Source organism: Mastigoproctus giganteus, chromosome 10 (assembly GCF_048544385.1).
Source record: "Mastigoproctus giganteus isolate SK-2022 chromosome 10, ASM4854438v1, whole genome shotgun sequence".
In the NCBI taxonomy this organism is placed as follows: Eukaryota; Metazoa; Arthropoda; class Arachnida; order Uropygi; family Thelyphonidae; genus Mastigoproctus; species Mastigoproctus giganteus.
Window position 1 is genome coordinate 188,473,197 of NC_143584.1, and position 25,017 is coordinate 188,498,213.

At 36.0% G+C, this 25,017-nt stretch overlaps 1 protein-coding gene across 1 annotated transcript in view; it reads right to left on the reverse strand.

The window, feature by feature from the left end:
- Positions 1-25,017, reverse strand: part of LOC150079658 (monocarboxylate transporter 12-like) — an 88,014-nt gene that overhangs the window by 21,655 nt on the left and 41,342 nt on the right. Inside the window, exon 2 of the mRNA XM_090382549.1 lies at positions 16,175-16,318. Coding sequence (XP_090238675.1) covers positions 16,175-16,318 — 144 coding nt within the window. The remainder of the gene's footprint in view (positions 1-16,174; positions 16,319-25,017) is intronic.

Here is a 25,017-nt window from a genome sequence, read left to right on the forward strand (position 1 = left end):
AAAGAACAGGAGTCAGTTCAGGAGCACAGATTTTGAGAACAAGTGAAGAAATGCCATCAGGACCTGGAGCTTTCTGAGCATCAAGAGTCGTCAAAATTCTTCTGAGATCCTTTTGACGGAAGCCCACAGGAAGCATTGAATGGAGCGTGTTGGGAATGATGGGAGGTGTTTTACCAAGATCATTAATACACGAGTTCGAAGAAACATGGGATGTTAGCAGGTCAGCTTTATCCTTGACTGAAGTGACAACAGAACCATCTGGGTTTTGACAGAGGTGGGAGCAGAGATAGGAAAAGTTGAGGCCAATAGTTTTGGCAAGAGACCAGAATGCTCGGCTACCATCAGGGCAAGAAGCAAGTTTTCTACTCTTAGCCTGTTCAAAATTTAGTTTGGACTGATTAATAACTGCTTTACAATTGTTGCGAGTTTTGGTGTAGGCAGAAAATGAAACTGAAGATTTGGAAACAAGCCAATTATGATATGCAACGTTCTTCTCTTGAACAGCCTCAGCACATTTATTGGAAAACCAAGGTTTAGATAAAGGACGATATTTTAAAGTGGAGTGTGGAATAAAGGATTCAATTGCTACAAGAATAATTTCACCCACACGATCTGAGCAAACGTTGACATCAGAAGTTTTGAAACAGTAATCCGACCAAGAAAAAGAAGAAAAGAAATCTCGCAGGTCATCCCATTTTGCATTCTTGTAATATTAAATAATACAAGGTTGGGAATAGCCATTAGATAAAGGCTCCATTGGAGAAGAGACAATCACCAAGTTGTGATCTGAGGTGCCTAAAGGACCACTCACTTCGACCGTGTACTCAGAAGGGTTGTTTGTGAGAAAAAGATCAAGCGTGTTGGCTGCATGGTTAGGACTGTCCGGTATTGTTGTTGGTAAATAAACAATCTGTGCAAGGTCATTAGTAATTGCAAAAGCCTCAGCATCTCGACCAGCTGGGTCGGTGTGACTAGAAAACGGAAGACAGCTGGAGTTGTGAACATTAAAATTACCAAGGAAAATTATCTCACTGTTAAGAAAGTTGCAATGGAGAAAGTCAAGTTGCGAAGAGAGGAGGTCAGAGTTCCAAGTGATTAGTGGAGTTGGGAGAACGGTAGAGACAACAGATGAATTTGACACAATGAGGTAGAGAGATTTTAAGCCGGAGAAGATCGAAAAGAGGAGATTCCAATTACCAAGTCTCTGACAGGGAATATCGGAACGGACATATGCACAAGTACCACCTTTGAGGTGAAAGGAATCATGCAGATATCATAAACAAAATTGAAATAAAATATACTGCTTCATGAAACAAATGAACAATAACAGACTAACATAAAGATAAACCTGTCTTTAATGATAATTTAATTTCCTTGTTAGAAAATATATTGGAACTAACAACTTTGATTCGATATTTAATTAATGACACATTGGTGCCTTAGGTCACGATGCGCCAAGTTGAAGAATACTACGACTTTTTCGAAGTTAGCCGATGCATCTTGAAAATAGTGAACACCTCAAACTTGTTTTGGATTTCATTTGAATTTCTCGTTTAAGTTTTCATGTGTTGAGATAACAGTTATTATAATATATCATATATACTATAATAACTATAATAATAAAAAGAAAAGGAAAGTGCCTTTGTAGGTTCATACATAAGGATCCCCATTCACACAGATCCCCATCAGGAGAGGAATCTGTCAGGGAGATGAGCTGAGTCCACTGTGGTTTACTGTCTAGCACTCAACCCTCCAGACAAATGCAAGACCACGGATTGCATCAAGGGAAATTAGTCAGCTAAATTACCAGCTAGATTAGTAAATGGATCGAAGTACGAACAAATAAATTTTTGATCAAAGAAAGTGTACCGTACTACAAGTACGAACCCCAGGCAGTACTAGAGACCCCAACCCACAAGCTGTACTGGGATCGCGCCATAATAACGGGATAAGACAATCCCGCACAACAAACCGGACATAACCCTTGTGGATAAGAAGGAAAAGGCTACCTATCTGATTGATATAGCGGTACCCAACACTGGCAACCTGCAGAAAACCCATGGGGAAGGAATCAGGAAGTACACGAACCTAAAACAGGAGATCAACGAGATGTGCCATATGCAACAAGCCAACAAATAACGACCATCCCGATCATCCTGTCAACCACTGGTATGGTGCCAAAGACCCTACATAACAGCCTAGCAGTAATAGGTCTACCAGCGAACACCTACAAGGAACTCCAGAAAGTCGGAATCCTGAACACCTGTAAAATAGTCAGAGTTCCTCGACCAACGATAACACCAGACATAACAACAACCACCCTGCGTACTTGGTAGCAATACCCGTTACGAGGTGGAACCCCAAATCAGGGAGAAATAATATAAAAAGCAATAATAATAATAATAATAATAATAATAATAATAACTTTCTACTTCGATCCAGTACTCCACGAACTTTACATATTCATGTGAACACGAATATGAACACACTACCTTATGTGTGTCCGTCTTCTGAGACACCATTTGGTTCGCCCTGAGATCAACTATCCTGCAGTCGACAGCATTGTCCACTTACATCTCATGTTTACAATAAATTCCTTCTTGCATATACAATATATCAAGAATTCAAAAATAACATGCTGTTTCTGAAGGAAATTGATGAAGGCAGCCATGTTTGAAGACTGCTACAACACTGCACGTAGGAAGACGATGTCATTAGCATAATAAGAAAAAGAAGGAAGGATATTCTTAAAATAGTATTTAGTATTAGTATTGACAAAATTATGCAAAGAAACAAACTTGTTATTATTGGACTAATAATTTGTCCAATCCTTGAAATTTAATCAAACTATCCACTTTCGCAACGCAGGTTATTCCTGTAATCATCCTTTTCCAAATTTATGTACCCTTGTGTGTGTCGTCTGAGAAGAGCAAAGATGCCACCAATATCTTTATTCTTTATATAAAAATACAGCTTTGTGAAAACATGTAGGACATTGCTTTTATAGTAACCTTAGTAAAATATCAAATCAAATAATAGCAGAAACTGTCTGATCAAAAAATTAAATCGAAACCTAATATTAAAGTAATCAAAATCGTACAGGTTATTGCAGACATGCACACGAATCTTGAAATATTCACTTGGACAAAAAATAGTGTTTAGTTAATTAGCATAATCAGATGAAATTTTAATCAGAAGTTTATTTTAGTTTTAAGAAACTAAATGCTAACAAAAATTTTACATGATAAATCTGAAAACTCAATCTCAGAAAATGCTAAAACGCTTTTGTTTAACATTGAATAAAAAGCATTTTCACCTCTTATACATTAGGCCAAAGGCATAACAATAACAAATCTCCTATTTCTCTTCCCATATCAACAGTAACCTTATTAAAAATTAGAACTCAGAACATAATGGTTCCATGATTTTCTCAAGACATTTGGACTGGTACAAATACACGCATGCGATATTGATAACAAATAAAAGTTTCCATTAACTTTTGAAGGTAAACTACTTTTGCTTCATTAAAAGGTATAAAGAAATGTTTTTTTGGTTCGAAAATAAATAGGTGATATGTAGGCACTTGAAACAATACTGTCACAGGAAGGAACAAAACAGATTTTACAGTATGATAAAGTTTTTGATACATTGGTACGGCTACCAAGGGGCCAGTGAAGGTTACAATATCATTTTAACTGCTTTTACGGCAATCGATATAATAGCATCCAGTTAGAAATGGGTCGCGTATATTTTGTATCATAGGCAAACACGAACGAAACCTAAGATTGAATTAATCTGCTAAATGAGTAAATTATTATTTGATTCAATATTTAATCATAATCAGAAGTGAAAGGGGAAAAATTTAGAAAGGCACTGGGTCAAAACTGACACAGCGTCTTTCTAATTTTTTTAAACTGACACAATGTCTTTCCATTTAACTTTTTCTAAAACTGACGAAAGAATTATGACGGAACGAATCCAATAAGAATAGATTTGAAAAGTATGTGTGGTAAAAGAGAAAAATCGAAAATATTGGGGACCTAGACGTTAGAACCAGTCCTAATTTAAGTTTTCAGGGTAATACGTAAATATTTTTCCCAGAACTAGCTGCTATTTAGTGTTTGACACGGCAATGAAGAAACACAAAAGAATATTAGATTTTTCCGAAAACACATATTCGCTATTATGAAATCGAAAACCAGATATGAGACCTAATACCACAAATTACCTAATAATGACTTCTATAAGTCATTACGTGATGTCTTCAGGAAAATAAACTTGAAGTGTTTTCCTCTATCGATAGTGATCAGAGAGTTTATGTAAATTGCTGGAATGTAAATGTAATCCTCATATACTAAAGAAAGCACATTATGGATGGATTCCACAATAAAAAAACTTCGATGACTTAGGCGGATGTTCGTATAGTTTGTAAAGTTGCGTGACTCTGCACACCTAGCGTGAATCAAGTCTCCAAAGGCGTACAAAGATCTTCGAGATATAAAACACAAAGATGTGCTGTAAGATGAATTCATAACATTACACACAACACATACTGGAATTGTATGTGCCTCCAGAACAGGAAGCTCTCAAAAATAATATCAACGAAATACCTCTTATACAAGTATGTACAAGGAAATGACTTATGGAGTGCAATTTATGAATTTGGTGACAAGGCAAAAAGGTACAAGTAACAAAGCAAAAGGCAGCACAACGAATACTCTGATGAATTTAAATCAGGGCAGATAAAATTTGTAAATTATACAACCATGTACAGTTAGTCATTTCACGTATTTTACATAATATGTATGTATGTATATCCCAGACTTTGGTCTATCTCCACCTGTTTACTTTGTGGGGAAAGAAGAAATCGCAATATATCGGCCTGAATATGTAGGTACTGTATATGTATGTTAGTGAAGTGTAGTGTGTTGTCATGTAAGGCGACTCTGCCACCAGGGAGCAGCGACCTAATGGGCAAATGCTACGCGGTACCCATCCATGTAAAGCCAGGCCTGGGTCCACTAGTTCTATCAGTGCAAGTGGACCCACTACCTCTGGTGGGTGCGAGATTATTGGGTGCTAGCAATCCCGCTCCCAGGCTGCCCAGACCTGGGCAGCCTGGGAGCCGGATTGCTGGCACCCACCCACAAAAAATAAAATAAAAATAAATAAATAAATAAAATAAAACAAATAATAAATAAAATAAAACAAATAATAAATAAAATAAAACAAATAATAAATAAAAATAAATAAAAATAAAATAAATAATAAATAAAAATAAATAAAAATAAAATAAATAATAAATAAAAATAAATAAATAAAATAAAATAAATAATCAATAAATAAAAGAAAAATATATTTATGAAATACGGGACTGTTCAGTGTTTCATTTTAGTATCAAACATACCAATCTGATTCGGATTCATCTGATAAAGCAATGTTTTCCGCCATTTTAAAATGTCAACCCCTTTCTCCGCCATGAATTTAAACAAATATGGGACTCCCCCACCTTTTTCTAAAGCTTGAATTAATTGTAATTCCCTTACCTTAAAAATCAATAAATAAATTATAACTATTATTTACCCACCACTTTTAATCAACTAGTATTTTGAAACCAAATACAGTACTGTATATTGAACAATTATTTCTAATAAGTTACAATGCTAGCCGAGCGATTTTTATACCTAAAATGTACACTTTTATTAATTCGTTGTTTATATTGTTAATTAAACATTCTTAATAAAAATTTCTTCCATTGAAACCAATATAACATACCTTTTTTGCCATTTGCAAATAAAATTACCATGTTTTTAATTTTGCCTTTCTTTAAAATGTCGAAAAATACTAGAAACATGTTCTAAAAGTAACTGCAATATTCTGCCATATTTCCCGTTGTCTGCAATGCTATTGTATCTTGCACTTCCTCCAGGAAGTGCAATGCAAACATAGGAACATCAAACACTCAATATAACTTGCGTTTTGTACAGGCAGCTTCTGTTATGAAATACATTAGAGGTAGTATTTTTTCAATAATCATTTTTTTTTTCAATTTCAATTAGCAATAATTTTTTCTTCAATGTTCCATAAGTCTAAAATTAAAAGAGATAGAAAGAAAAAATCTTTAATGCAACTAGATGAGCAGTACAGTATTAGCTAATGTTGCAACTGTGGCATCACGGCGAAAAACCAGAGGGTCACATCAGAATTAATTATTTGGGCATGCTGAATGACCTTACACAGATGAGTTGTGGTCTGCAGAAGCATGGATACGAAAGACTTCACCTCCAAACACAACAAAAGGATTTTATCACCAGGCACAACAATAAGAGATGGTCTAGGGTTCAGTGTAACTTTTCAACTTAATGGGTAGCGCACAGCTGGTAGACACACTAGGCTGTATTTCACAATATGGCATAGGCAAATCTGGTATCACTACGTTTTTGTCGTGTTCGCTTATAAAGTTCTTATAAGCGTTTGTTGTATTCGCTTATAGCATATGAGAATAGCGCGCGCGTTCTCACACACACACACACACACACACACACACACACACACACACACACACACACACACACACACACACACACACACACACACACACACACACACACACAGGCTGGTAATAAGAAGGGCTGTACTTAAGTTAGCATTTGGTTTAGGAGGAATCTTCTGATAGATGAAGTCTCCGACTTCATCTATCAGATTCGTGCAGAGCATCGGAGTTGTCTGGAGTTCTATCCCGGATATTCGCCAGTGATACGAATGGACGATGTTGAGATTTGGTCTATGACCATTATAACTATGAGTACTAATCGTTGATTTTCGATTATGTCAAGTAGGAGCTGCATCCATATTGAGGTAGCTAAAGTTGTCGTTCTCTCTCTTGTGGTGGAAGACAAGTTTTCCAGCTGGGAAATCCTGGTCCAAAAGAAACTTCCCATTAAATCTTTCTGAAACGGTGAGGTAGGATGTCTTCGATTATTAAATAAATTGAACTTACTTTGCAGGATCAGCAGGATCATTAAGGCCTTTCTCGGGTTTTTCAGGTGTTTCCCCGACAGGTGACCTCTGCTTTCCAAAGAGGCTGTAAATGTCGTCTCCCATCCAATATGGAAATTACTACTTTAATTTAAGTTTTTCTCTAATCATTTGCTCATATTCAATCAATTCACTTATATTATGATCAATCAATGAATATTAAATGTACAAGCCACATAATGTTAGCCAATCTGATGAGTATGCTGTTAGTAGACATATACCATCAATATAGCTACACCGGACTTCATATGTTCGTGGATCTTTAAGCAATCAAATTTATATTCATAAGAGTTTATTTTGGTTTTAATCTCATATTTCTTTTTTATCTTTAAGACGTTATAATTTTCACTAGAGCTAAATGGATTATCTTCATAAAAAATGCATGTTCTTACACTCTCAAAGAATTTGGAAAGATCCATGCTTGCCATTCCGTCATCAACATCAGAATCAGCGTCATCAGTGGCGAAAGAGCTTTCTTCGACTCAACCTTCTGACTGCATAGGAGCTAAGCTGTGAACTGATTTTTTTTTAAACTGAAACTCCAAAATCGAAAAATAATGACGAAAATTCGTTGCAAACCAACAATAATGGTGGTGCTGGGTCATCGTGAAGTTTAGAACCAGATTTAATAATACTTCAGCAAGATGTGGGCCTCTAAATTAAAAAAAAAAAAAAAAAAAAAAAATTACCTGGCCTTGCTTCAGCACTGCGTGTATCATACGTATCATGGCAAACTCACCAACGTATCATTTCAGATATATTTTTCACTACAGCTAAAGGGATTATCTTCATAAAAAATGCATGTTCTTATACTCTCAAAGACATCGTAAAAATCAAAATCAGCGCCATTAGTGGCGAAAGAGCTTTCTTCGACTCAACCTTGTTTGTGAACTGATTTTTTTAACTGTTCAAAGTTGTGAACAGATTTTTTTAAATGAAACTCCAAAATTGAAAAATAATGACGAAACTTCGTTGCAAATGAACAATAATGTTGGTGGTGTGTCATTGTGAAGTTTAGAACCAGATTTAATATTCGATCTATCATCAATATCATCACTAGTAGAATCATCACTAGTAGAATGATCGATAACGTTCAAAGCTTCTGAATTAAGTCAAAATAATTTACATACTGCTGGAATTTTAATCAGTATTAAGTCAAACGAGAGATCATAGTTTTCATATTTCTGAAGAATGGAAAGATTGCTGAGTAGAGCCATTAGGAATAAACGAAACAGTTGAACAAACATCAATAAGAAAACAAAACGAATATGCATTTTACTTCTAAAGTCCACCCAGAAATTGCAAAATTAATCAATCAAAGAAAGACGTTCTTCAAAAATCATATTAATAAAATAAATGAAAATACTTTATTTAGCATCTGTAAAGTATTTAATACACTTTACAGTTTGGCTAAAAGAAACACCTTTATCCGATACAGATGACAAATAAGATATGTGTTGTTGTTTATTTGTTTTTTTTATTATTTTTTTTATTTTATTTTATTATTTTTTAATGGCCAAATCGTATCTTCCCTCCTAAAATCAGTGAACCGCTGATCAAATATAAGCAGCTTCCGACTTTATAAAAGCCGCATCTTTTTTTCTGGAATATCTTACCAATCAAAGCAAAAATTACGTCATAAATTCATCTTGAGATATTATCGTACTGATTTAATGGACCTATTTTCATTATCTTCCAGTTTAGTAAAGTCCTTAGGTCTGGACCGTAGCTAATTGAATATATGATATCATCTGTGTAGTGCTGTTACTCTATCAAGGCTCAATGATAAACTGAACTTTGTTTTTTTCCTTGCTCCTCAAGGTGAATAATCATTATGGGAAAGGCAAAGTCAACAGACAAAACTATCGAGACAAATTTAAAACAGTGGTTTTATTTAAACTAACAAAGAAGGTAGGAACAAAATAAATTTAACTCACCAATTAAAATGGTCCATGTGGAATAATTTACAGAAGATAAATAATGCAGGAGCTAAAGACAAAAGCATCTAAGAATATCAAATACAGCAGGGAAAGCAAGCCAAACAAGTCAGAATTAGTAACGTATTTTTATGGAAAGGAACACTAGTTTAACAAAGACAACTTTACAATCTTAGACAGTGCAGCAAACAAGATTGAGAGAGAGAATAAAAAGAAACATTTTTTCATTAATAAATACAGAAATAAGATAGTCAACAGCAATAATGACAGGCAAAGTGGCATTGACTAGTACTGTATTTTATTTAAAGAAAGAACAAACCGTACACAAAACTATTAACCGTAATTAAATAATTTTTTAAAAAGGAGTTAAAAAAGTAAATTAGGCACTAATTTTTGGTTTAAATTAAAATTTTATTTTTATTAACTGAAGAATTATTTACTGCTAAAATAAAATCAATCTTTTAAAAGGGTAATAGCAGCAGAGGAAAAAAAACGAATTTTAGTAAGGATAACTATGCGGAAGTGAAAAACCTAAACAGAAATATATACTATATATAGTTAATAAACGGCATATGAATTCCCTTTGAAATGGAATTAATATGAAATGCAAAGAACGGAAGGACAAATGTGATTGGACACTTATGTAATGGATGTGGGATAGTATTAGATAGCATAGCTGAAGTTGCAGATAAACTCAACAGTTACTTTTCATCGGTATTTACATTAAAAAAAAAAAAAAAAACCCTTTGTGTCAATGAGATATTATGGAAGTGAAGTTGAAAAAAATGTAATTAATGATGTTGAAATTTCACATGATTATTTAATGAGAACTTTTGCGCATACAGGCGAGTAAGGCTCCTGTGGTTGATGGCATATACCCTATAATCTTAAAGGAGGTGGCAAGTGAGTGCATGGAACCATTAAGGCTAGTTATGAGAGCATCACTGGACTCAGGAGAGATTCCGTTGGATTGGTGTAAATTGTAACATAAAGGCGGTTCTAGGAGTGTAACGGGAAATTACCGATCGCCCAGTCTAACTTCAGTAGTAGGGAAAATCACGAAGGCAATGATCAAGGGTGGAATTCAGTATCATTTAGATGGAAATGGAATTCTGTAGGATACACAGCATGGTCTTGTAAAGGGAAAATCATGTTTAATTAATCTGGTTAGCTATTTTGACAGGATCACTCAAGAGCTGGACTTTGGGAATAATTTCGACATTGTTTATTTGGATTTCAGCAAAGCATTTGACTCAGTCCCACATAAGTGGTTACTTTATAAGATGGAGCAGGCTGGAATCATAGGGAAAATCCTTAGATGGATAGCACGATGGCTTGAGGGCACCAGGCAGAGGATTGTGATAAATGGTTACTGATCCCAATACTGATCCTTGGGGAACCCCAAGGATCAGTATTGGGACCACTGTTGTTTTTGATTATTATTTTATTTTATTTTTTTTTTTTTTGTTAGGAGCATTAGCAACTAAGGCCATATTGCTCTGGGATATGCGGTGGTCATTCCCTGACCTTTCCGCATCCTCCGTATTTGGTGGTCACGGGCTCGAACCCCAGTCTAATCAAGAAGCATGTACTACTACGCATTGCTGCTCCTGCCCACCTGGCTACAGAGGAGCCTTTTTTTTTTTTTTTTTTCCTGATTATCTCAAATGACATCTATGAAGGGATGGAGGGCGGGAGATCGCAACTTGCAGATGATGTAAAGATTAGTAAAGTAGTTAATGATCGCCGCCAAGCAGATTATTCTCTTTTTTTTCTTTTCTCTTTTCTCTTTTCTATTCTCTCAGGCTATTCTCTTTTCTATTCTCTCAGGCTATTCTCTTTTTTTTTTTTCAATGTTGTATGGAGTCTTATCGATGATTTGTCGAACATTTGCTAGTAGAGATAACCACGTCATAATTACATAAAGGTGATTTTATAACCTTTATGTGATTAAATTATAAGCAATTATTTTTGTAAAATTAATACCGAAAAACCGGTATTTTTTGTATCAATACCGGAAAAAAATGACCGGGATCCCGGTATTGTAAGCCCTAGTTCTCGCTGTAGCAGTGTTCTGTTTGCTCAGTCTTGTAAGGGCTACGATTTTTAACACACGTAAGTACATAATACTGCAGACAGTTTGAAATTCTCTTCCATAATGAAAACTGTACTACATATATGCAGGGATCAGAGGAAAAAGGAGTGATTTTGGGAGGGAAGTCTGCGAAAATGAATGTTAATTTTATACTGCAATTATCATTAGTAAACAGTAATTTTAAAAAGGAGTTAGTATCGTACGCTCCTATATCCTACCTTCTGTAATCGTGAACTTGCTATATGCGAATTCACTTATTCAGAAATCACGATTTTTTTAACATTTTTGAGATTGAACTCTTCGGTACAGAATCTTTTTTTTTTTTTCACAAACGTCGTGAACTTTCAGTTGAGCTATAACTATTTCGTATTGCGTCACGTAACACGCCACTTTATTCGAATACCAATATCTCGTAAAGTATAAATTTTATTTTTGGATATTTTATGTGAATAAAAATTAACTATACCAAATTGGAACTTTAACATTATAAAACAGCTTCTACTATTTGGTCTTACTGGATTTAAACGAATCTGAGAGAACTATCTTGGACTAACAGAATTTAAACTGCTTAGTTAAAGCAACGATGTTATTGCTTACAGAACAAATTTTGTCCGGTATGAGTCTGTTCCAAAATTTATTGGTCCCATTAGATGATCGCTTTTTAATAAATGGATATTAACCTTTTAGCGTTGCTAATTGTTAGACAATAGTACCAGGGAAATTCGCTGTGAAGGCAAAGTTTGCTCAGGGGTCGAGTTTTGTATAAATTTTATTCATATAATAAATAATAACGGTTAGTAAATTATATAAATAATACTGGTATACTTTTTTAATTCGTACTGCGCTACTTTTTTTTTTTACATAAGTTATTTGTCAAAAATATATTTAATCTTATTTTTGTTACTAAATTGGTTTGCGATATTTTACAATTCGACCACTGGATGTATCAGTGTTTTATTTACATTATTGGATTGATTTTTATATTATTTTAGAAAGTCCCTTTCGCGTGCCTGCAGGTTCTGCCCTCTATAGGTACACAGCACAAGTCTATCTGTCTTCTGAAAGCCAGCAGATGAACGCGTTATCAGTGACTGTAAAAGTGATGTGTGCGTATAAAGAAAATAAAATTACTTTACAAAAACAGTTCGGTGTAAATTTGCTATCCTGAGAATATCAAAATAGTCCACTACAGCTCCAGAAGCCGTTCATCTGAATTCTTCCTTACTACCGGAAGCAGAGATTAGTACTCGGCTAAGAGAATTGATAAATGCAAGTCTGGATGCTATAATACTAGTAAGTTTTCGTAATGAAATTTAACACTTTCTGCCCATTTAGATTTGGTAAGCTAAGCAAATAAAATGTTTGACTTATTTAAATAGGGAAGGAATTTTTTTTCTACTACCTTCCGCTTTTTATCCAGCCACGTAATAAAAAAATGGCATGTAATATATTCAAAGTATAATTAGTCTCTTCAAAACAGGCTTCACTTCAGATTAGTTCTTTTTACAACGCTTGTAGCTTTTGTTATCAAGATATTATAATGTTTAATTTTCTAACTTAAAAAAAAAAACCGCTCTTTTTGGTCTCTTGGGGGCAGTGAAGCATTACTAATGGAATACACTGAAACTCCCGCTATAATTAGCAACTATGATGTATTGCTTTCTTCTTCTAGATTTCGCTACACGATTTCTGAGAAGCTCTCTTTTAATAAGAAGGAATTCAGTTTTTTTTTATTTTTTATTATTATTATCATCTTTATTTTATTTCTCGAACCGTCGACTTAAAGACTGTCGCCAATTCAATGTCCTATCTATTGTGGAACTCAATTTTTGTTGTGTATCTTAATCACGTGTCGACTGTACTTGAATGGATCCGTGAGTAGCTTTCCGCAGCATGCCCTTGATATAGTGGAGTAACTACTAACAACGCGATGCAACTGGCCCATTCAAGGGGGTGGGGAGAAACGAAAGCCCATGTTTATTTTTTTTTTATATACAGTATATATAAATTGAAGTTGTATTACTTCCTTGAGATATGAAAAGCCATAGCATTTTTTTTTTTTTTTTTTTTGTTTCTACCCGAATGCACCAGAATGGCTTTCCGGAAGTTATAAACTTGTAAAAATAAAAATTTACACATATAATTAACATGTTATACATATATTAACATATTATACATATATATAATTAGCAAAAATTTATACATACAGTATATATATAATTAACAAAAAGTTATACATATAATTAAAATACAAAAAAATATATTTTTTGTTATAAATAACAAATTGTTTAATATAGTTAGGGAAGGATGTTACGTGGTTGTTTTCCATTAAGATTATTACTATATTTAGTACCACTCTTATACCACGTGAAATTAATAATATGGTTTATTAACCTATTCGCCTAAACTATTATACAGTAAGGTGACGTTTCAGGTATCTCATGGGTATTATGATGATTGGTATCGGTAAAATAACTGAAACGTCAATGTAATGTATAGTAGTTTAGGCGAATAGTTTAATAAACTATGTTATTACGGTAATTTCACGTGGTATAAGAGTGGTATTAAAAATATAGTAATAATCTTAATAAATATTGTTTATCATTACTAATGCATACATGAAGCTGACAGTCGCAGTACTACCTATACTTTATTAATATGAAAATAGCCTTAAATGATGTATATTTGGCACCATTATTTTTAAAAAAATTCCCTGGGGGAAAGGTCCGAACTCCCTCTCTGGTAGTAGAGTGTATTCCGTACTAAACGATCTCCACAGCGTTTGGGAAGCTTAATTTTTACAATAAATAAATAAAATTAAAAAATAATAATAACTATAGGGCTCCGTCCCCTGTTCGCTTTGCTCGCCAACCCCCGCGCACGCTTTTCTACGTAATATGTAGAGGTATGACGAAGCAAGTCAGATCTTTTCTACGTAAACGATACCTGTCGAAACGCACTGATCGATATCTAATCTAATATATAAAATAAAATAGAAAGTGTAAGAAAAAACTGTAAAAAGTAAAATTGTGGGAATGTTGAGTGAATGAGTTATTATTTAATTGCATGTTCTATCTTAGCCTCTTTACTGGACAGACTGATGGCTATGCAGGCCCTCAGAAGCCTCGTGGTTATCCAAGCTGACAACCATGCTGTGCTTTTCCTAGTTGGCATGGTACGGAATGCTGACACTGGCCATCAGGGTTACCCAGGCCAGTGTGGGACAGAGCTGTATAAAGCACCACCATAGAAATCTCTTTCCCTATGTACTTTTATTCCTCCCACCTGGGGTGGTTGAGTCTCCTTCCCCCACCCTGGATGGCCCTACCCCCTTTTACATGATGGCTCACCCCACCACCCACTTTTAACTCCCGCCCTCTGGACGAAGATGGGCGTCCTGTACCACGGGTCCCCTTACTGTTTCCCCTTTCAAATCAGGCGAGTGCCTCAACTATTCCCCCCCTCTGTTCTTTGCTCCTTTTATCCCACCTTCTTCTTATCTCTCCATTATCTCCTTTCCAATAATTTTTTTTTTTTTGGGGGGCTCTCCTTGGATGCCTAGGCTACACCAGGATTCACCCCGCCAGAGCTTTCTTCTGTCCTAATGTGTCCTGGTCGCCTCCCCGGGGCAGTGATGGAAACTGGGGATGTTAGTGGCTCTCCACAGGCCCCCAGGCTAAGTGGCCAGAGCAACAACACAACCCACACTAATACTTCACAAACCACACTAACGCACACCCTGGCTTTATACAGAGTATTGTATTCTACACAGAGTAAAAACGCGGATTTGGGGGAGACCCCCGGTGCCACCATACAAAAAATATTATGTCACTATAATCGATATCTAATCAGGAAATGACCTCTGTAATTATTTACCTGTGCATTTGTAGTGTGCAGAATTCTCAAGGTGGAATAAATATCACAATGTAATTATTTACCTGCTTTTGCATAGGTCACTTAGGAAAAGGCCTTTTGTTTCGAGTTTCATGTTGCATCCCAAAGAGCAGGACTAAAATACTGTATTTCATTGAAATATTTACAAAATACTAAATTACTGTATTTACAAATATATAATATTCATTAATATACAAAAAAACGTGCACGAGGTTGGTGAACGTTATGGAGGCAGTTGTCAATAATTAATTGCATTTGTAGTGACGTAATTGCCTCTCCCTCTTCTCCCATTGGCTCAAATAAATATCACTACGAGGAAAATGTTTTTAATGTATAGAGAGATAATAATAATAATAATAATAATAATAATAATAAATATCTGTGAAAAGCAACGTACATGTGACATAGCATGTGTTTTTTGATGACACGTTCAGCAAGGAATATAGAAACGTCCATATTGTTAAGTAGTTCTATCTGGGGGGGGGGGATACTTATAAACTTATTTTTATTTGTAAACTGTAATCACTTGTACATATTAAAATGCATTTTATAACAGTTTCCTTAGTTTAATTTGTGTTATTCGTAATTCGCATTAATTCTTTTTGGGAAACAATATACAGCAGTGTTTTAGCAGTCCAAGATAAATGGAACCAGAAGCAACTGGCATTACTGAAAAGTGGATTTATATGGAATGATAACATAAAGCGCATTTCTTAATTTTATTTCTTAAACTTATTAAGTTTTATTTATCATTAAGATTTTAAAAAAAAACTTTAAACGAGTGAATGAAATAAATGATAATAAAATCAAGTAGAAATTAAGTAGAAAAAGATACGCAAAACAAACACAAAAATGCCTAATTTACTTGAAATTAATTTGGTTTACAGCAAGTTATACAGCTGAAAAATGTTCCGACAGTTTTTCAACCGATGTTGTGCAATTTTTAACGAAATATAAAAAATTTTGTTTTGCTACCTTTGTGTAGTTAGAAAAAGTATTACTTCCTGTTTTCAATAGGGATGAACGCCGATTAAACGAAACTCGGATTATCGAGACCCCACTGTATTTTAAAGCTTGTAAGAGTAACGTGTGGTTTTATGAATGGAAGGCACTTTTAGTAGTGCATATAAAAATACACTTGAAAATATGCATATAAAAACATACTCTTAACGACATGCATATAAAACACACTGTTTATGAAAACACTTACCTTGTAATACTCCATATAAAAAATATATATACTCTAAAGAGGGAGCAACTGATGATAGAATTAATCCAAAACATGCCAGTAGACTACCTACGAGTGCCACCTTGCGAGGACCAAAGACTTGGGACAGAGTACTAGATACGGGAGCTGAAAAAATAAAAATAGCAAAATAGTGTGCGTTACCATCCTTCTCCGATCTCTCTCTCTCTCTCTCTCTCTCTCTCTCTCTCTCTCTCTGCAATTGAATTGTTACCCAGAAAAACATTTTTTAAAAAATCCTTGGTATTATTATTTACGTTGGACCGATATTACTGTTTATAATTAGTAGGCTAAACTTAAAAGAGTCGTATGTGAAATGGAAGTCAACCATTAACTTGATTCTAGGGTGATTTCAGGAGTACTGTTCTGAATTTGGTAATAATATTGTGTGGTGAAGTGGATCTGGAATGTGAAAATTTATAATTATTCACATAAAAATAATCTCGGAAGGGAAGGAGAAAATAATTTTGGATGCAGAGGAAAATAAGGTTATTTCAAGAAGTGAAATGTGCACTTGTAATGTGTATTACATCCAAATGGGTCCTGTATTATTTTCCACCAAAAAAAAAAAAAAAAAAAGGAAGGAAGGAAGATAAGACAGGATTTCATTTTGAAGGACTGAAATTAACTAGTTGCAGCCCTGAAGCCCTTCCTTGCAAAGCACCCAAACTTACATACGGCGACGATTTAAAACTGGTTGTCACCTCAGATGATCCTACAAATTAAGGCTCGGGCATCTACGATATTCAGAACGTCTTAGTTGAACTGTAAAATTATTGGGACGTCTAGGCTCAAGCTGAACTCTCCAGAAAGCAACTCAAATGGCCTTCATATGGAGGACAAAGAATGAAATTCACTATCAATGAACTGTCATCGAAACGGTCCCCCCATTTGCACCGATTTGGGGCAAAGGTGGATGAAGGGTTGACCTTCAGGGACTGCCTCAAAACGGCCAGACAGAAAACGCTTACAGCTCTCTCTAGGCAACCCGACAGGAGTTTGTCGGTCTACGGCCTCGGGATTTCCTTTTTACAATACAGTATATGCAAAGAAATTTGATTCCTGTACTGCTCTATGCAGCTGTGCTTTGGTCTGGTCTCATCATGAGTGCAAAAGAGTGGAAGAGGAATGGAACCATGATATTCGGTTCAATAAATAAAAATATATTTTCAATTGCATTTTATACAGGAAACACACTCTTTAGCTTATTTTCCTCTTTCATAATCTGAAGCTCTCCTTCAAAGTCGTTACACTTGGACTGACGCAGTAATTTCGAACCCACTCCATAAGTCTCTGACCGACATTACCGAGAAATGCAAGGAAGGAGTTGACAGTTAATCCAAACAGTTTGATATTAAAACCACCCGAAGAAAGAGGAAGTAAATATTCAAGGAGATGTCGTGGTAATTTTAGTGGATTTTATTTATGTTTATCAGTATTAATTTGGAGCCATCAGAATCTACCCATGAAAAATGACGTCGCTTAATATTTGGATTAAAAAGATGTTGATTTTATCGCGAAATAAGATTTATCTACGCCAACAATGACAATTTTTGTGATCAAGGGCCGAAGAGAGCTCATGCGTGAAGAGGCTGCCAATCAAAAATATACCCGCATTTCATCATGCAAACCGTTTCACGTCATATTCTGAACAATGCTTCGATGTTTTTCTTTTATTTACGTGCGTCTCTTCTTTATACAACATGTGCAGCGCAGAATTCCAAGGCCACGAAAAACGCATCTAAACTATCCAGCCAAAGACATTTGACTAATGTTTCTCTGATATACGTAATCGTATGCACCTCTACGGAGAGAGTAGCCATAAATTCCGTCATAACATATAAATCGCAAAAGCACATTCTAGCCCTGGTTGAATGGCAAGAGAAGGGAAGGAAAAAGAAAAAAAGAAAAAAAAGGCGAGCATTCTCAGTGCCGTAGGGACAATAGCTAGCACGGAAGAGAAAAATCGGAGTGGTGTTAGTACGGCGTTACAAATTTATTCCCATGTTCTCTAGCTCGCAGCAAGAGCCTGTCTGATTGCCTCAGTAAAGTTGGAATTCGCAGTATGTTAAACGCGCATGCGTTATGGCAGCAAAAGAGTAATTTAGTACGCTTCTCTGACAGATATCAGAAGACATTAATTCGCGGTTCTTTCAGAAAATAATTAAAAAAAATATATATGTTCTATAGAATTCAAAGCATCCAAGTTAATCTGTGAATCTCACGAGCACGTAGCCAACTAACGGATAAACGAAAAGCATTCCTTATTACGTCATACATAATTAAATTTACAACATAAGACTGATTTCAATAGAGTGACACAAATTTGTTAAGTAACCGAGTTAAAGCCAAATTTTGTTTTAGAGCTTATTATTTTTCAGTTTCCCCAGACAGAGGGTGGTAATCAATGGGTGCTGCTCTTCGTGGACTAATGTTATTAATGGAGTACCACAGGGTTCAGTGTTGGGTCCACTGTTGTTTTGTGTATTTATCGATGATATTGATGAAGGTATATCAGGCTTAGTGTCGAAGTTTGCAGATGATACAAAGGTTGGCAGGGTTGTTAATGACAGTAATGGCAGTGTGCTACTGCAACAGGATCTAGATAATTTGGGCAGATGGGCTAAGAAGTGGCAACTGAAGTTTAACCTTGACAAATGCAAAGTACTGCATATGGGTAGAAGTAACCCCAGAGAAACGTACCAACTGTGTGGTGCTACACTTAAGATGGTAGAAAATGAAAAAGACCTGGGAGTAATTGTGCAGTCAGATATGAAATTTTCTGAACAATGCAGACAGGCTGCCAGGGCAGGTCATGGGGTGTTGTTAATGATATACAGGAATTTTGCTACCAGGGAAAAGGAGGTGATTGTCCCTCTGTATAAGGCAATGGTCAGGATACGCCTTGAGTACTGCGTACAGGTCTGGAGGCCTCATTTTAGGAAGGATGTAGATTTGCTTGAGCGTGTACAGAGAAGGGCAACAAGATTGGTGAGGGGAATGAAGGGATCCTTTTACCAAGAGAGGCTTAAGTTCTGCAAATTGCACTGGCTGGAGACTAGGCACCTGCGCGGTGATCTGATTGAGGTGTATAAGGCCTTGAATGGGTTGAGCACACTGAATTCTGATGGGATCCTTCCACTTGTTCAGATTACGAACCTAAGGGGGCATAAATTCAAATTAAGAAAGGACAGATGTAGAATAGATGTGCGGAAATTTTCTTTTAGCCAGCGGGTGGTTAATTGCTCGAACAAACTTCCATCTGTCGTTGTGGAAGTTGATAGGTTAAATAAATTTAAGGAGGAACTGGACAGGCATTTGGAGAGAATGGTGTGATTTTTTTTTTTTTTTTTTTTTGGCTGATGCTGCATAAGCTCATACACTTGCTTTCTTGCATCACATGCCACTACTACTGCTAACACAGATGTTGCGCTATTGGAAAGTGAACACGAAAAATATATTTAAAACTAAATGTTTTTTGATAAAAGCCTTTTAAAATGGTTACATAATGGATTTTCTGAATGTTATTCACCTAATTAGGCTTACATTACCAATAAAAATAACGATTGAAACAGGACATTAATATGATTTTTCCAGTTATTGTGTTTCTGGGTCATGTATCATTTTCTACATTCAATTTGCTTCTTTTAAAACATTGTTACAACTTTATCATAAAGTTTTTATACTACATGCCTTCACTAGATTTTATTTTCCTCCTCAAACGCTTTAGTTGCATTTATTCCCGATCTTTTCAAGGTGATGGAAAAGTGGATGTAGCTAATTTCATTCCCTTGACAGGTGCATTGAAGTAAAGGAATCTGCGATTATGATGATGTCAGAAGTAGCGGTACTGGGAATTTGACTACCACCTGCAAGGGTAATTATTACGAGGAAATCATTTTCTGTCCTCCTGAAACCTGATTTTACTGCCGCTTTGACACCCTACTACGGAATTGCACTCTACCCTATTTATCTTCTGTAGCAGGGCGTTGCCCAACTGACTTGGTCATAAGGTTCAGGACATTCATAACAATCACTTTAATGTTACTTGGGATGTGGGGAAAGAAATGTGGACCCTTAAGAGGTACAACTGATGGCTGTATAAGATTATGTTCTTTTTGATTGTATTAGTCTAACAGTTTGTTTCTTGTGCTCAAATTATCTGATCGCTGTCTCTATGAATGAAGTGGTAAATCATTTCCTAACAGTGTAAGAAATCCCGTAAAATATAAGCCATTAATTACTCAAATTGAAAAAATAGTTAATTTTAAACCACAGTTTTTTAAGGGTTGGTGTGAGTAGCGTACATCTGATGAAATAAAGTATCCCAACTTGATTTGCCTTCATTAGGCTTAGGGTTATTAATTACTCAATTTTTTTGTTGACTTTAATTAGAGGGCGTTACTCGTGTCTACATCCTGTTCTGAACGAAAGTAATAAAAGGACAGATCAGAAGGTAGAAGTTATTCTATTAACTGATTCCGAAGACAGGCAGGTGATGGAATTACAGAATCAACAGATAAGCACTCCAAACATGGTAATGAGATTGATTAATTAGACAAGGAAACAAGATCCTCAGAACAAGTTTCTGAAGCCATACAGAAAAGTTCGTCGTAGACTGATACAGCGAACATACGACCGATTGGGATATTGACCATTTTGGATTATTATTATTATAGGTTAGTTCAGAAGAAAATTTTAAAAGACTTTGCTTTTTTATTTATTTATTTTTTTTTTTTTATGTCTGAAATCGTTGATTTCCCTACTCTGTATTCGATCCCCAGAACTGATACCATTAACACCTTTCTTCAGTTTTTCGATGATATCAGTTTCGTCATTGATGGATAGCGCTATAAGTGGTTTCTTCACTGGTCACTGGTTTAGAGAAGCCGGGTTTGAATTCGTCAGAAACTCGAGGCCCATTTAAGGAAAGACTGAGGGGAACTGTAGCTATGGGTGACTCTAAAATTTACTTATATTACAATGCAGTATATTTATATATTCTGACAAAAAAATATTTATATTACAAAAAGATAACGAAAAATTAATGAAAATTAAAATAATAATAATTAAATATAAAATAAAACAACATACAGGAAATCCTGTTCTTGACACACACACACACCATTATGTTTACTTACTGTATGATGAATCCCAAAATTATAAGTTTATAATCAAGGACCACAGATTTTTTCTCAGGCCTAACCCCGAGAGAGCCCCTAACCCCCTGAATAGGCCGTTCGATTGGGACTGCAATTTGTCGATCACTGGCGGAGGGAGCAGGGTCCCCACCTTAAGTTATTCCGAGTTTTTCAGCTCGTACAACATGCGAATCAGCCCATAAATACACACTTTTATATACAAATGTACAAAGAATGTTCAGTAATTTGTCTACGTTGACTATAAATATGCTTGACATACAGGGTTGTTCAAATTAAAGTATCCCTATGTATAGGGCCCTGAAGCGAGTTCTAAGGCTCGTACTGAAGAGAAATTTGGATAAACAGGTACAATAAAAAATGCGCGCGCCATTTATTGGGGGGAAAAAAAATTAGTTACAAAATTTGTCACTATATGGCGCTGTGGAAATACAAATCACTTGAACAGCACTACAGTTTTGGTCAACAACAGTTTCCATTCATTTTGGTCAACAACAGTTTCCATTCGAAGAACAGCATTTTCTACAGCAGAACGTAACATGACGTCTAATGCTGTCCTTCAGATCTGCCAGAGTTTGACATCCTTTCCGATACACCTGGTTCTTCAAAAAAACCCCACAATCAGAAGTCGCATGGGGTGAGGCCAAGATGTCTGGAAACAACGGCTGATGACCCGTTCGTCTGTAAAGTGTTGCCTTAGCAATCTTTGCACACAACGGTGGATGCGGGTGGCGCACCATCTTGCATGAATATGGTATCCTGAAGGCACCCACGTTGTTGCAGCTCTTGTATTGCGAAATTTGGCAACATTTCATAATATCGCTGTCCAGTGACGGAACAGGTGCGGGGTCCAGTCGGTGTTACCTCTTCAAAAAAATATGCCCAATCATGAATGTGGCCTTAAATCTACACCACACTCACTTTTGGAGAATGCAACGGGACTGTTGGATAACTCGAGGGTTTTCTGTTGCCCAAATGCGACAGTTGTGCGTATTCACTTGCCCATTTAAGCAGAAGTGGGCTTCATCACTCCAGAGGGTGTTCCATGGCCAAGTGATATCCACTGTCATTCGCGCCAGAAACCGAAGTGCGTATGTGAAACGAATATCTGCATCACCATGCTTTAGCTGCTGTAGCATGTGCATTTTGTAAGGAGAGTACCGCAACGCCTGACGCATTACTAGCCTTAGAGTGGAATACGGCATGTCCACTTCACAAGAAACAGTTGGCACACTTGCGCTACCACATGGAGATTGACTTGATAAATCCACGAGGAGTCCACTCGTTTTCGACCTCTACCTGGTTGAACACCAAGATGTCCTGTTACTTCAGATTTCGCCATCATTTTGCGGACAGCACAAACAACCATAGGTCCATCTGTGCCTTATGCGCTTCTGACGCCGGAATTCTCTGATAGCCGCAGCTGCATTCTTGCTGTTCTGATAGTACAGCTTCACTACTAGCGCCTTTTCCTGCAACGTTCTTGCAGGAAAAGGCGCTAGTAGCGGAAGCAAACATCTACTGTATGATTTTGAAGAGACTGCTTTGCTTTTATACAGTACAGTAGAGCTGAGTAGTGGCGCTGTGGCAATAACTTACGATTATGCAAATAACGTAAGTTATTTGCATAATCGTAACTAAGATAGTTACGATCCATACAGTGACAAATTTTGTAACTAATATTTTTTTTCAATAAATGGTGAGCGCATTCTTTATTGTACTTGATGTCCAAATTTCTCTTCAGTATGAGCCTTAAAACTCGCTCCAGAGCCCTCTACATAGGGATACTTTAATTTTAACAACCCTGTATATATAAAAAAAAAAAAACTAGTTTTTTTCATATTCCCATAAATGTTAGTGACTTATTTGTGCCGGCCAAGCTCAATACATTTTAATGTATTGAAAGACCGAAGAGTACTGATGTAATGAAAGACGTAGAGAAAAACGAAAGATATTTAAAGTAGCGAACTCAAAGGAAAACATGGATGTCACGAAATTGAAATATCGAGCCATCATCATTTTTTTTTTTTTTTTTTTTTTACAAAAGAAGGAAGACAACCAAAAGTTATTCGTGAGCACATGAAAACTGTGTGTGTGGTGATGAATACCAGAAAAAAATTTGATCTAAGCAGTTTAAATGAAGTCGAGAATCTGTGGATGACGATCTCTGTTTGGGACGACCAACGGAAGCGACAACTCCTGAAATGCACCAAAAAATTGAAAACCTGAGTATACAGGATAAGCACATTAAAGTGTCTGTGATTTCCAGAGAATGTAATATTTCTGATGGGTCGTTACTAACCATCCTCCATGAATAGTCAAAGGACAGTTCTCGCTGAGTATACCAAGAATGCTCATAGCTCTTCAGAAACAGTGCAGAGCTCAAATTTGCGAAGAACGTTTTCACATGCATGATGCAGATCCACAACAGTTTCTTTCAAGAACTGGTTATTAAACATGGATTCATCGGCGGATTCACCATTTATGGATTCACTATGGGTCACCACTACACAAAAAATTCAGGACTCAATCCTCCACCGGGGATGTGGAAGGATTCTTTTTGGGATATGGAAGGATTCTTTTGAATGTCACTTAAGAAAACAATCACTGGAGATGCCTATACCACCGTTCTCAAAATTTAAGAGGGAACATAAAACAACAGGGAAGAGGTAAATTGACACGATGTATTTTGCTTCTTCCTGACATTGCTCCTCTACACAAGTCCCATAAAGCAATTGCCGCTCTGAGAGATTACAGATTCCAGGATCTGTAATCCTGGAATCTGTTTATACACCCTCTCTATAGTCGAGATCTGGCCCCTAGTGGTTATTTCCTCTTCGGAAATCTGCCTGTTTGAGCGTTGATTTTCAAGTGGTCACGATCTCAAGGGCTTTTTCAGAAACCAGAGCAAAAGCTTTTTTTCTTTTTCTTTTTTTTTTTTCTTCTTTTTCAGGTACTGTATTTCTCTTTTGTTCCTCAAAATGGAGGACATGCCCAGGAAGACATGTGCTGAATTCAAGGGGCTATATATTGGAATTTTTTAAAAAAAAATCAGTCTGTTGTTTATTACCGAAGTAGATAATTTTTTGAGTGAACCTCGTTATATTATTGTATACTACAAATTATTAAGAAATAATTTGTAGTATACAATTATTTATTAACTGAATTAATATCGAGACAAGCAGTTTCTCATTAACATTGTAGTTACAGTCATCAAGATTTTTATTTTGTTCATGCCGTTCACGAAAAAACTGTTGCTTTCGAAAGTGGCCCATTGGTCAAATTTGAGTTATCCAAGCCTGCAGTACAGAATAAGGAAGTGTCAGTTACAGTCCCGAAATTAAAGTTCCGAAACGCCTTCTAGCTACGGTCGTGCATATGTCAATCATGCTTACAAAACTAAGTCTCTCTCTCTCTCTCTCTCTCTCTCTCTCTCTCTCTCTCTCTCTCTCTCTCTCTCTCTCTGTCTTCTTTTCTCACAGTTAGAGAAATATTTTGCATTGTTCATTAACGGGAACTAACAGTGTGTGTTCGGTGGGCGAGAGGTCAAATGAAACTGAGTCCAAATGCTTGCTAAAGTGTAAAGAAGCACGCATGCTACTCAAGATTTATTTTATGAATACCAGGATATAAGCAACTATCATCTCT